This window comes from Myodes glareolus, chromosome 3 (genome assembly GCF_982192425.1).
Source record: "Myodes glareolus chromosome 3, mMyoGla1.1, whole genome shotgun sequence".
Lineage (NCBI taxonomy): Eukaryota > Metazoa > Chordata > Mammalia > Rodentia > Cricetidae > Myodes > Myodes glareolus.
This window is the reverse complement of record NC_142028.1, coordinates 65,664,994-65,678,940: the sequence shown is the minus strand read 5'-3', so window position 1 is coordinate 65,678,940 and position 13,947 is coordinate 65,664,994. Positions and strand designations below refer to the sequence as shown.

General features: G+C 53.6%; 1 protein-coding gene and 1 long non-coding RNA gene across 3 annotated transcripts in view; one reads left to right on the top strand and one right to left on the bottom strand.

Moving 5' to 3' along the window:
• Trim62 (tripartite motif containing 62) overlaps positions 1–13,214 on the top strand; it is a 28,068-nt gene extending 14,854 nt beyond the window's left edge. For both annotated transcript variants that reach the window (XM_085686622.2, XM_085686623.2), the window contains exons 3-5: positions 2,796–3,052; positions 4,882–4,997; positions 10,923–13,214. In XM_085686622.2, the coding sequence (XP_085542748.1) occupies positions 2,796–3,052; positions 4,882–4,997; positions 10,923–11,473 (924 nt within the window). In that variant the 3' untranslated portion in view covers positions 11,474–13,214. The remainder of the gene's footprint in view (positions 1–2,795; positions 3,053–4,881; positions 4,998–10,922) is intronic.
• On the bottom strand, positions 5,374–7,794 carry LOC146895183 (uncharacterized). Its single transcript, XR_015000929.2, has 2 exons — positions 7,660–7,794; positions 5,374–5,767 (listed from the first exon to the last, which is right to left on the bottom strand). It is a non-coding gene; the product is annotated as an uncharacterized LOC146895183 (long non-coding RNA).
• Positions 13,215–13,947: the final 733 nt, after the last annotated feature.

The window sequence follows — 13,947 nt, the reverse complement described above, 5'->3', positions numbered from 1 at the left end:
GACCTCAGTGCTTCTCCCAGCCTTAGCGTCTGTGTCTGTCTGGTGACTCCACACCACCCCCATGAGGAGAAACAGATGGAACCCTCTCTGGAGAGCCCGATTCTGAGGGTCTGTTCTCGCTACAGCTTTGCTTCTCTTGTTCACCCCTCTTCTCCCCCCACATTCCTCCCCCGCCTCACTGACCTCCTGCCCACCTTTCCTGCCCATCTGTGTGCTGCTGGGGGACCCGCTTCCCCTCCCTTTCCCCAGCCTGGCTTCCTGTCTGGACGGGTATATTTATATAAGAAATGCTGATGGAGGCTTTGAGGCTGTATTTCACCTGGTGTCTGACTGGTTCTGCTGCAGCCTGCCTGCCCTCCAATGGCCTTGCCTGGGGGCCTGTCTGCTCTCCCTCCTCACCCGTGTTTTCCTTGGTAGGCTCTGAGATGCTCTGTTCCTGGCAGGGTTGTTTCTGAAAGGGCCACAGCTGCCCCAGACCCCGTGTGTGTCTGGGAATGCGGGAAGCTGGGCTGCCTTCCCCACCAAGGAGCGCAGCATAGCTCTGCCTTAGGATTCGAAAGAGTGGGGTCAGGGAGACGGTTCAGCACATAGCAGAGCTTGCTGCCAAGCCTGACAGCGTAAGTTCAGTCCCCAGGACTCACGTGGTGAAAGGAGAGTCATGAGAGCAGGACTCCCTAAGCTTAGCGTAGCATCTGATCCATGGTAGGGAGCTGTGGGACAAGTGAGTGAACATCGCATCAATAATATTAATTAATTAATTGATAAAGCACCTTTGGTAGTGAGAAATTGCAATCCCACTTCTAACCGAGGAAAGTTCAGCCGGGAGAGATTGACAGGCAGACCTGAGGCCCCATAGCGTGTTTTAGTGGCAAGATGGATGACTTTGGGAAGAGTTTGGGAAGGCCCAACAGGGTCACGTACAGAACTCCTGGGCCGTCACGCTGCCATGCCTCTTCCCGGTCCCCTCTCTCCACCTCTCGTCCTCTTTCTCTATCCATCCTCTCTTGTGCTGGGGACACTGGAAAGGACATGGAGTCTGCCCTCAACTTTGTGATGTGACCTTAAGCAAGTTCCTCCCTCTCCCCTTCATCAGTGAAGCTCTCCTGACCGCCAGCCTGTACCAGGCCTGGGGATGGGCACAGGGACAGGGAACAGGCCATTCCTACCCAGGAAGGGCTCACACACTAGCTAGAGAGACATGTTGTGGAGGCGAGAGCAGATAAGAACCTTGGCATGCCTACCACCTGGAAAGGTGAAAGAAAGCCTCTGGGGAGGAGCTCTCCCCCCACCAATTCTTGGGGAGGCACAGCCGCAGAAATAGAGACAAACCAAGCAGCCACTGGGTGACTAGCGCTGTTGAACAGTTTAGCAGGAGCTAGAGAGGGTAACCCCAGAACCTGGAGGCCCCGGAAGACGGCTCTAGAGTTTATAGGGACTCAGACCCCATACTCCAGCTGTAGCAGCCTCACTCTCTCTGGGTGAGGGGATCCAGGAGGCCCCTAGCAGCCTTTCCCTCCATCCCCAGCCTCGCCTCCACTCCTTCTTTGTCTTCCCAGCGTGTTGGGTGGGCATGCGCGGGGAGGCTGGCCTGCTGCCAGCCGTTCTTCCTGCAGGGCCAGCAGCCACCACAGGAGAGAACAGGCCCTAATTGAGCCTTTGTGGAAGCTCCCACAGAGCCCCGGGCACTGAACACAGTGGGGTCTCTGACTCTATGAACTGCCAGCCAGGGGCCCACAAAGTGAAATTGCAGAGGCAGGCCCCACGTGCGGCCACATCCTGTGTCGCCTGACTGTCAGCGTTCCTCAGGCTACCCCCTCTGCCTGTTCCTGCTCCGCCATGCACAACCAATGCTCCCCCGCCCCCCGCATCCCTGGAGACCACTCTGAAGCCACCTCTCCATGTGGACTCCATAGGCATGCCTGTTAGAAACCATCCCTTTGCTGTACGTGCCTCAGTTTTCCCTCGGTGCCTGGAGCTGCACCTCGTTCGATGAATATCACCACACCCCTGCAATGTGACTTTTGTAACCCCTCTCACAGATGGGGAAACTGTGGTACACAGAGTTCAGGTAGCTGAGGCCACCACAACTAGAGACTCAGCTGGGACCTTTCCCTAGTCGCTCCTCTATGGCTTCTTGGGCCTCGGGGAAGGGAGAGGGTCCGGGTGTGCGTAGACCTCCCTTGGCAGTGGCCTAGTTCCTGCAGTAAGGGTCCTAGGGGAGCCAGATGGGCAAGTAAGCACTAAGATTTGCCCAGTCTCTGCTTGTTCATGAAGGTCTCTGACCTCCATGACCCCCTTTGTCATCATCCTTTGACACCCATAGATGATGGGGTGTATCCTTTGACCCCCATAGATTATGGGGTGTATCCTTTGACCCCCATAGATGATGGGGTTTATCCTTTGACACCCATAGATGATGGGGTAGTCAAAATACAGAGCACTGAACCCCACATTGCACACATAGGCATGCCCCATTAGCTGTTCCCTCCTTCCTTTCCTCATTCCAGGAATCTGGGCAGTACTGTGCGTTCCTGCCCTTCACAGCCTCATTGGCTCTGCTGTATCCCTCCACTACTCTCCTGATGGGCCCCCACGAAACTATGAGCCCTTCTGTCCTGTGCAGGACCCATCTTATCGCTTTCTTATCTGTGTATCCTATGGGGCCTGCCGAGCCAGCCCCCTCCCCCATCTTTGTATCAAAGCTGCCCCGTCTCATTGTCACCTGGACGCAGTAAGATTCACGCTGGGTCCCACTTAGACTTTCCCATAACCCCTATGGTTATCCCCACACACAGTCCTCTACCAAGAGCCTGCGGACCACCATCGGGGAGGCCTTTGAGCGGCTGCACAGGCTCCTGCGGGAGCGGCAGAAAGCCATGCTGGAGGAGCTGGAGGCCGACACCGCCCGGACGCTGACCGACATTGAGCAGAAGGTCCAGCGCTACAGCCAGCAACTGCGCAAGGTGCAAGAAGGTGCCCAGATTCTGCAGGAGCGGCTGGCTGAGACCGACCGGCACACCTTCCTTGCTGGAGTGGCCTCCCTGTCTGAGAGGTAAGTGCCGCCTGACTGCGATCTCCCCCAGGGCCTCTCCCAACCCAGCTGAGGCACTGAGGGGGTCAGGTAGATGGGACTGTCCGCATACAAATCATCCAATCATATTTTCATCATCGTTGATAGGAATCTGCTATAAGTATGCCAGAGCCTAGACTAAAAGCCTTCCATATCCATGTTTTTCTGTACATAATATATTTTGATGGAGCTGGGCATGGTGGCTGACCCCTGTAATCATGACACTAGGGATGTTAAAGCGGGAGGTTTGTCGTGTGCATTGGCTTTCCCTCTGTGCTTGGAGTTGCACCTCATGTGAAAACCATCTCCACCACCCCAGCCTGGGTTGGAGGCCAGCCTGCACTACAGAGTGAAGTCTGATCTCAGAACAACATATGTGTGTGTGTTCTACCTATATTATAACAGCATAAGCAATATTCGATGGTGTTTGTAGTCATTTAGCATGGCTTTGTGCTGTGTGTCACTCATGTATTTTATGTATTAGGGGAAATGGGGTGTGCATGCTCATGTCTGTGATCACCAGATGTCAACCTCAACTGTCAATCTTCAGGGTGTTGTCCCCCTTGGGGATGTGTGTGTCTGTTTGAGTGTATACCACGAATGTATAGGTGCCTGTGGAGACCAAAAGAGAGGGTCACATCCCCTGGAGCTGGAGTTACAGGCAGTCGTGAGCCATGGGTGCTGGGGAAAAAACTCAAGTCCCCTTGCAAAGCAGAAAGCTCTATTGTCTGTCTGCGACCCCCACCACAGCTTCTGAGATGAGGTCTCTCACTAACTGAGCTTTCCAAGCAGACTGTAACTGGCTGGCCAGCGAGCCCTCAGGAATCCTCCTGTCTCCACCCCTCCAGCACTGGGATTTCAAGTGCACACCACCATGCTTGCTTTTGTTTTGACATGGGTTCTAGAAATCGAACTCGGGCCTTCATGCTTGCAAGGCAGGCACTTCACCAACTGAGCTATCTCTTCAGTCCCTGTCTACAATAACAATATACTATACTATACTATACTATACTATACTATACTATACTATACTAATACCAGTCTATAGAGATATTCCATTATTGTAACCCCCTGAGCCCCCTGCAGGGAGCTTACAATGCTCATTTCACAAGTACAAAAACTGAAGCTCAGAGAAGTCAAATCATTTGATTAATTGGTCAAGGCTACTTGGGCTGGTGGTAAAGCCAGGGTTCAAGCTCAGGCCTCTCAAAGCACTTCTTCAGGGCATCACTTAGTATTGGCAAACAGGAGCTCAATACCACTGATTTCATGTGCTTGATGTTGGCCACGAACAAGCCACTGAGCTAAGCATTTCCTGTTCATTACTCCATGAGATCCCCTCAACAGGCCTAGAAAGGCAGAAGCAGGCACTTGCATCTCGGTACAACAGACATCACACTCATGACCTCGCCCTGGTGCAGCACGAATAATAAAAACCCAGAGTCAGATGTTGGGGTTCAAGCTGAAGATCAGAAAAGCAAAGCAACCAACTGCTAGAGAGTTCTTATCTCTACCAAGACTGGGCCATCCTGTCCTCAGTTGTGACTGCAGACTAAGACCCTGAGCTCCTGTCTCCTCCTGTTCCTCCCTAGTGCTGGTATTAAAGGCATAAAACACCACCACCCGGCCTCACTGGCTAACTAGTGTGGCTGCTGGGGTTAAAGGCGTGTTCCAGCATTGCCTGGCCTATATGACTGACTAGTGTGGCTAGCTTTACACTCTGATCTTCAGGCAAGCTTTATTTAAATATCAATACACCCTGGAGGTGAGTACCCGGCTCCATGAAGTCTTCTCTCCCGCTCTCCTTCCAGGCTCAAGGGGAAGATCCACGAAACCAACCTGACATATGAAGACTTCCCCACCTCCAAGTACACGGGCCCTCTGCAGTACACCATCTGGAAGTCTCTTTTCCAGGACATCCACCCAGGTGAGGCTCTGCCCTTCCTCCTAGAGAGACAGGGAGAAGTGTGCATGGCCACCTGGGCCAGGTGTGGCAGGTGGCAGAGCAGGAAGTGGGCAGAGTGCCTGTGGGTGTTCTGGTCTGGTCTTTAAGTGCTTTGTATCACTGTGACCCGCTCCACTCCTGGAGGAACTTGCCACAGTCATCCACACGTCACACACGCAGAATTAGAGGCTCGGCGCTAGAGCGATTGGATGGATCGTCCATGGTGCCCCAGAGCCTATACCGAGCCCTCGAGCCCCCAGAAAGCCCTCTAGAGCAGGCTCTATTATTGTGCCTGTTCCCCAAGTGGAGGCACAGCTGTTCCCTGCCCTGACACAGGAGTCAGGGTCCATCCACCTGGATGGATTCACTATTTCATTCTCCAAACAGTTTCAAGAGTCAAGGGAGACAGGCAAGTGGCCTGACCTTGGCAGTCTAGAGGGATGGAGCTCTGGCATGAGATTTGCATATCATGGAAACCTGGGGTGGGAGCAGGGTTAGGGGGAGTTGGAGGGCAAAGTGTGTGGGCGAGGAAGGGGGGGATCAGTCAATCAGGAGCACCAGATGCAGCCAGGAGAAGCTCAGGTTTTCCTTGGATACTGGAGAGCACAGGTCGCCCCAAAATGTCCGCAGTTGAGCCCCTGCGGTGATGGAGAGGTTCCTGGTACAATCACCCAGAGTGTGGGGGGCTCCTCTTCAGATGACAGGCCTCATCGAATGTGTCATTCCTGCCGTCTTAGAGTTGAAGAGGGGATCTAATGAACAAAAGCAACAATGTTGGGAGAAGGGGACATTTTCTAGCAAGCTCACTTCCTTCCTGGAGTGTGCTCCTAGCCTCTGAAGAACTTTCACACCGGGCCATGTGTGGATGAACCAGTGTACCTAGGGAGAGACAAGAACCCCAGGCTCTTTTTTCTCCTCCCCTGGGACCCCTCGAGTGGGTGGTCTAGAAAGTTGCTGCCTCAGCTGCCACCTGCCTCATCCCTTCCACGAGAGCCTCGCCCAGTCCGGTCAGACCCTCCAAGACATCACACTCAACTACCCTGAACCATCTTCAGGCTGTGCCTGAGCCAGATTCTCCCTCCTTGGCGCATTTTGCCTGGAGGCCTTGGCACCATCAAATGCTTTGGTATTCGATGGCCAAAATTCACCCCCTTTTGTAGCTTCGCCTTAAACACCTCAGCTGAAACGCCTTCCTGGGTTTCCTCAGGTGACCGTGGCCTTTTCCGATCACAGCGCTCCGTAACAGCCTAGGTGGCTCTCGTTCCCTTTCTCTGGACTCTGAGCTCTGAGGGGCCAGAGGCTGGGTTCAGTTAATCCCCTGCAGCCGGCAGTGTTTGTGGATGCAGGAATAAAAGAACAGATGTTAGACTCCAGTTTACTTCTAGAGTAGTGCCTAGCGTATACACCAGGTACTCAGTAAGTGGTAAAGGGACCGGCTGCAGGTCCTTAGACACCCCCTTTTTCCTCTAGTCCCATTATGTCCCTGAATAACGGAGATGGCAGTGTCCCTTTTGCCTCCATCACAAGTGAGCAAATGATGGCCAGGCAGGGTGTCTCGGCCTCTGTACCGCTGACCCACAAGGCCTTGCTGGAGGCCCTGTCCCATCCACCACAGGAGACCAGCAGCCTCCGCAGCCCCTATATCTAGTTCACTAGATGCCACTGTCCGGCTGTGGTCAGATATCTTTTGGAAGCACAGATGTCTCAGTTGAGACCACAGACCCTGAGAACACTACCTGCGAAGGGACTGAGGGGGCAGGTGCGTGACCTGAGCGCTCTGCCCTGAGTAAAGGCCCCTGGGACTTTAGACAGCAGTGACCTGGTTGGCTGGGCCCTTTCTTTGTCTGCAGGACCTATGAAGTCACTCTGGCTTCTCAGTGAGCACCAGATCTTTTATGTCCAGATGGGAGGGCTGCTTTTCCTCAGGGACCTGGCTGTGGCTTCTGGTGGCTTCCTGCCTGCCCCTCCTTTACAGCCTGAACTTCCCATTGGGTCATCTGAGAACCCCATCTAACACCTGTCGCTCCCCTACGCTTGCGCTTCCATACTTCATCACCTCCAGCCGCCTGCCCAGCCCCCAGCCCTTTGCCCACCATCCCTCTGCCAACTCAGTCCTATCGCGCACTCCCAGGTGCAAATGTCCCCAGCGTCCCCGTCCCCAGCGAGCCAGGCAGCCCATTGTCCCAAGGACACCGGACACTCCTCTCCCTCCTCAGCCTCCGCTGCCTTGCCTGGCCTCTCCCCCTGTCGCTACTCATCTGGATCTAATTATGTGGAGACCCAGAATGTTCTCTGCCCCACTGTGTGACCCAAGGCAAAGCCTCCTCCCCCCTCCTCCACCCTCCTCCCCCCTCCTCCCCCCCTCCTCCCCCCTCCCTGCTGCAGCTGAGCTGCCTCGCCTACACCTTAGAGGTGGTCCTGGTTGTTGCCCAGGATTGATAACAGAGAGGACTGATATCTGTGTGAAGATGGTCCCATAATTTAGTAAGCATGCTTTACTATCTATTATTATGAATCAGACACTTGCCCCATCTTGGTGGTCAGAGTGTCTGGGGCCAGATAATGGAAGGACACCATGTAAAAAGACCCAGCTCACGCTCCAATTCCCCTTTCACCCCAAGTAGAACCTAAGTAAGACGCTTACCTCAGAGAGCCTCAGTTTGCTCTTCTGAAAAAATGGCCACAGGCATCGAGACCCCTGGGACGACTGTGACTCTCGGGAGCGGTGCCTGTTCTATGCAGACTCTGCGAAGGCAGGAGAGGGCACTGAGGGCCTGAGGAGCTGGGAGACCTGAGGGGCTAGACTTCTGTTTTTTAAGGCCTGACTTGGAGAGGAAAAAAAAAAAACAAGCAGACATACTTACTGTCCCATGAGACCCTGACTGTACTGGAGAACAAAGAGACCCAGTCCTCCGGCTGCTGGGCAGTGTGTTTGGCTGGCCATGTGGGAGGCCCTTTCTCTACTGCTTGGGTGATAGTTGAGGAGGAACAGGAAACGTTTTCATGGAGTCTGGAAGTCTGTGACCCTTCCTGGGTGCCCTTAGCTCGGTTTCGGAAACTCAGAACACACAGTGGAGAGGAGCAAGGCAGAGGAGCCAGCCTTTGTCTATAAAGAAGAGTGTCACAGTTAGGCGTGAACTCTGACCTCCAAGCAGAGCCTGGGAAAGGCTTTGGCTTCACTGGGTCTCACTGGGTCTCATCACTACCCTGAGGGTACAGACTGCTTGGGAGGGTGAAAGGGGAACTGCCACACCAGAGTGCCCCTCAGGGTGTCCAGACTGCTCTCTGGACTGAAGGCCACTGTTCCTGCCGGCCTCAGGGAGGGTGCTGCCTGGGGCTCCAGAAGTGGCCCCAAAACCTACACAGATCTAAGAGTCGGCGAGTCTGCATGCTGCCTGCCAGTATCCCCTTAACTGTCCCTTGAGCCTTGGGGTCTCCCTTTTGCTGACCTCCTCACCTCCTAGGCATCTGGAATGTGGGAATCTGCATTCCCAAAGGCTGATGTTTTCCTTGGGACTCCATTCCCAGCGTGTTCCACTGCCTGTAGTGTCAGCAACACATCTGTAGCTAATTAGGTCCTTACACAGGCACTCACACTTCCTTCCAGCCTTCCTCTCATGGTGAGAACTCTTCACACCACACAGGGCAGGAACTTTCTCGTTCTTACCAGCTACCCAAAATACTGCCAGAATACAGGCAAAAGTTCACCCGTGAGCCCATTAGCAGCTCCTCTCCGCTTTATGTCCTATACCCAGGGTCCTGTTCCCACACAGCTCTCTGCATTCTGAGGACAAGAGAGAGGTGTGAGGTACGGAAGTGAAGTTACCATGACCGGGCTCACGGAAGTGGTTCCATGCAGGTCGGCCTGTTATGGGTGCTTGATGCTGGGCGCAGCCGTGACTGCCTAGCGGGACAGTCACAAGCATTGGAGCGTCTTATTCCTCTGTGTATCTACGTCCTACAGGGGCACTGAATAGGAGGTGACAGTGGAGAGCCATCATGTCCCTGCTCCAGCTGATAGGAAAGAGTCAGGGAGCCCGGGAAAGCCCTTGGCCCCGAGGAACTGCAGCAGTATTCCGTCTTCCATCCTGCTGTCTCCCTTCTGTCTTGCCCAGGCCTGCAAATACTCATTCGCTGAGAAATGCCGGTCCCAGGTCCTCCGCTCCTTGGGGGGTTATCAATAAACGGAGGTCTTGTGGAGTTCAAGAGACTGTCCTCTCAGACCTGCTGAGCCGGTATGGCCAGCTCAGAGCCAGGTGACCCAGCCTGCACCAGGGACACTGTCAGACAGGAGTGAGTGCATTTGTGTGTCCAAAAGCCTGCCCGTGCCAGGCTCCATGCTGGGCATTCAACTCTCAGGGAAGACAGGGTTCGCTGCAACACAGGCCTTGGCCTCTGGGTGCAAAGTAGGGTGAGATAGGAGCCCAGAAGGAGCCTATCCCTGTATAGGAGAGCAGCAGAGAGAACAGGAGTCCCAGAGGCCGAAGGAGAAGCCAGCTGAATCCTCCAGCGCGAAGGCTCCCAGAAGATGGGTCTTCAAATAGGGCTGGTGGGGGGGCTGATCTCTGCAGCAGAGAGGATGTAGGGGGTGAGGGGGGCAGCTGAGCAAAGGGTTTAGTCCTGAACGAAGAGGTGGGCTGTGGCCAGGTACCAGGTGGCCTTGAATGGTTCCAGCTCTGCCAGCATTTTTTTGACCTGCGATTAGTCAGGGCTCCCGAGGGTCTTGATTTTCCTATCTGTCAAATGGAAGAGTTGGTAGGATTAGAGATTTCCAACATTTGGGGACATATTGTCTATTTTTAATAATAACAAATTTTAAAATCTCAGCTCATACATATGACCTTTTAATTATATATGTGTGTGTGTGATAATGTATACATGCATATGTAACAACTGACTGTAATATAAAGGAAAAATAGAAGGTGATTTGTAGTTAAACTTCCTTGAAACCAGCACCGGTTGCAACACAGCCTGGCCTCGAACTCACCGTGTAGATAACCTAGGATTTCCGGTCCTCCTGCCTCCACCTCCAGAGGGTTGTAATTACAGGCACATATCACCATAGCCAGTTTAATGAGGTGCTGGGAATCAAACCTGGGGCTTTGTGTATGCCAGGCAGGGACTTTGCCAACTGAACTATATCCCCAGCCCGTCATTAAATATTTTGAATCACTCTGGAAAGCACAACCAAGCAACCAGTGCTCACAGTGTAAGCACCATTCAGAAGGTTGCCTTTGCCCACGATGTCATCCTTAGAAATGTACTGAGCAAATCAGCCTGAGTTCTACACACACAGCGATAAAATGTAGCCTCCCTCAGTTCGGTCATTGCCTTCCAAAACCCTCAATACGTTTTAAAATCCCAAGATCGGTCTCACGTTTATACATACTTCCGAGGTAGGTTGTACTTCCAGACCCACGTATATTAAGATTTCTCAACCACTTAGATGTCTGGCAGGATCTCTGGTGTTCAGTGGTAGGGTGAATCATCCCTCGTGAGGCCAGCCAGTCCCCAACTCACTTAGCCACCCTCCAGCCACCAGTCTTGGAGACAAGAGGTGAACGTTTCCAGATCGCCCTGTAGGGGGCAGTATCACCTGGCTAATCTGCTCCTTCCCAGCTCTGAAACTTCCTTCTGGAATCACTCAATGTTTTGCCCTGGGAATCACTCAGTGACCCTATCAGCTACTCCTCTGCAGCCAGGTGTAAAGATGACAGGCTGTTCCGTTTTGTAGAAGAGGCGGAAACAGACAAGAGGGCAAGTTTATGTTCATTTATCTTATGACACAGTAGGTCAGTAGCCTCCTGGAGACCAACCAGGACCCTCTCCTCAAGCAGGCACTACACAGTGGACCTACAGCCTTCTCTCCACTGATCTCCCCATCCTCCCCTTCTCTCTTCCACCTAGTGCCAGCGGCCCTGACCCTGGACCCAGGCACTGCCCACCAGCGCCTGATCCTGTCGGATGACTGCACCATCGTGGCCTACGGGAACCTGCACCCACAACCCCTGCAGGACTCACCGAAGCGTTTTGACGTGGAGGTGTCGGTGCTGGGCTCTGAAGCCTTCAGTAGCGGTGTCCACTACTGGGAGGTGGTGGTGGCAGAGAAGACCCAGTGGGTGATTGGGTTGGCCCACGAGGCTGCGAGCCGCAAGGGCAGCATCCAGATCCAGCCGAGCCGCGGCTTCTACTGCATTGTGATGCATGATGGCAATCAGTACAGTGCATGCACGGAGCCCTGGACGCGGCTCAACGTCCGTGACAAGCTTGACAAGGTGGGTGTCTTCCTGGACTATGACCAGGGCCTCCTCATCTTCTACAATGCCGACGACATGTCCTGGCTCTACACCTTCCGAGAGAAGTTCCCTGGCAAGCTCTGCTCCTACTTCAGCCCTGGCCAGAGTCACGCCAATGGCAAGAATGTCCAGCCGCTGAGGATCAACACTGTCCGCATCTAGTCCGGGCTGAAGGAGACCAAAGCCTTCTGGGTCTGTGACCACCAGCAAGAGCCTTGCCCAGCAGACGGGAGCCTGGACTACTCAGGCCCACCGTGGCCACCCTGAGACCTCAGGCCGGTTGTTTATCCCCCAGCCTCCTCTGCCCTGCCTGCGAGGCAGAGGTTGTGCTCCGTGGTTAATGTCTTGTAGCTCTGATATTAATGGGATGTTACATGGCTTCTTCCCAGGGCGTCCCTAGCCCAACCCCTCCTCCCTATTCTCCCAACGACAGGGAATTTCCCTCCTGCTCAGGCAACCAAGCCTGTTGACAGATCAGATGTGACCAATAGCTAGCAGCCCAAAAGATATACAGAATCCTCTTATGCTTGTGGCCTAAGACGTGTCTTGCCCCTGACCAAGAGAGTAATGGGTTGTTTTACTCTTGACCCAAGTGCACAGTAGACCCAGATGGAAGCTGGTCCTAGGGATGTCTAAGGGTCACCCTCTCCTGCCACCCCTGCACCAAGCCGAGAGCTGTGGCTTTTCTCCTCTCCCACTAATCTGCAAGTCAGAGATGATGCTGTGGCATGTGACAGGCAGTTCACACGGTACGGTCATGGCACTACCTTCCAGTCCATGGACTCTGGGGCAGGGTGAGGCATAAGGACCCCGGAAACCAATACAGAACACTGTCAGGACAAAGCAGAAATGGACGATACCGATCCAAGTCCCCAGCTGCTTTGGGGACAGAGGTCCAACCAGCCCTCATCAGTCAGGCCTCTATGACCCGCTGTGGGGACAGAGAGGGTGCTGGTAGCAGTTCTTGTCATCAGGACCTAAATCCCAGGAGAGCTGTCGGTGGGTACCACGTTGGACTTGACTCTGGTTCCCATAGGAATCTGATGCGCACACAAGAGCCACCTAAGTTGGCGTTATCAGACAAGAACTCACAGTCAGCTTGCAAGATCACTGGAAGGGCTGGAGGAGGAGAGCCTTGCTGAGTTTCCAGAGACAACTTCAAGCAGCTCAAGTGATTGTGTCTGTGACCAGGAAAGCTGTTTCCATTTGTGGGGAGCCCCTGCCTCTCAAGCTGCTCGGGGCGACCGTCCACTGTCCGTGCCAGCAAGTGATTATCCAAGCCTGCCTCTCTCTCAACTCAGGTCCCAAATCTACATCCTTTGGAGGGATTCTTTCTGTGGAAACTTGAGTCAGAACCCAGATTTTGACAGCAAAGAAATCTGGGAAGTGTAGTTTTTTCTCTTCCAGCCTCAACCATACAGAAAGTTAGCATGGAGGTGGAGCAGGCCCATCCACAATTTCCTTACCACAACATCCAACTGTGCAGAACTCAGGAGAATAAAAGAATCCACCTCAAGGCCTTGACTTTGAAGCAGAGCTGCTGAAGATTTCCTGCTCCTTGGCTCTGTCCCTGCCTGTCCCTGCCCAGAGGCAACAATCTCGGGAGTAGGTAGTAGTCAGAAGTACAATCAAAATGGCTCCCCAGCGTCACTGTAGTCCTGGGGCTTCAGTCCTGTATTTGGGGCTCGGTGAGCATGTCCATCTCCAAGGAGCCAGATTGGATGAACTTGAGGGGCTCCCACTAACAACTGCCACGCACTGGGGACCCCCTGCGCAAGAGGAACCCTAAGCTCTACTCGCGCCCTCCACTCCCAGACTCCAGGCTACTCCTGACAGTATTTTTATTTAAAACATTGCTCTTTTGTGCATTATGATCAATTTGTATTAAATTAAGGTTACAGGGCACGGGTGTCCGTTCCATTCATTCTGATGAAAGCAAAGCAGCCTGCCCCACCCCAGAGAGGGGACACTCATTAGCCCGTCTGGTCCCCAAGGCAGCCCCGCTTGAGCTGAAGACATCTTCAGAGCAGAGTGAGGTCCAAAGAGAGGATGTGACTCTGAGAAGCCCACAGCCCAGTCTGGACAGGAAGAACTGAGTTCTAGGCCAGCACCCACACCGCAGCCCTGCCAGGGCACTCACCAGGCGGGGCAGACCTCCCTGCCTGAAGAAAAACAGGGTAGCCTTGAAAGTAGATAAGAGATCCATACAGGGCAGCAGCAAGAGTCTTAGACTGTATAGGCCTGGGCTCTAGATCAGGCTTCACTTTAGAAAAGACAGCTTAACCTCTCAGGCCCTGAGTTGCTCCCCTTGGAAAATGGGGGTGATAGCATAGAGTTAACATGATTTATTGGGAAGCTATAAAGTGTACAGTTCCCGGGGCCCTGCCTCTTCTCCCACAGTCTGTTCCTGAAACTACATAGATTTTCTAAGCTTCTGTGCCTCCTTGGCCCCTGAGAAGTTCATCTTCCTCCTGCATCCCATGAGGGATGTGGAACAAGATAAATAGAGAAGTCCTTAGGTTGCTATGGAGACAGAAGTTCATCCTACCTCCAACTGATGAAGAAGCAGTCTAGGCATAGTCCATCAGGGTCCTGTCTGTGCACACACAGACTGTGCCCATGGCTAACAAGAAGGC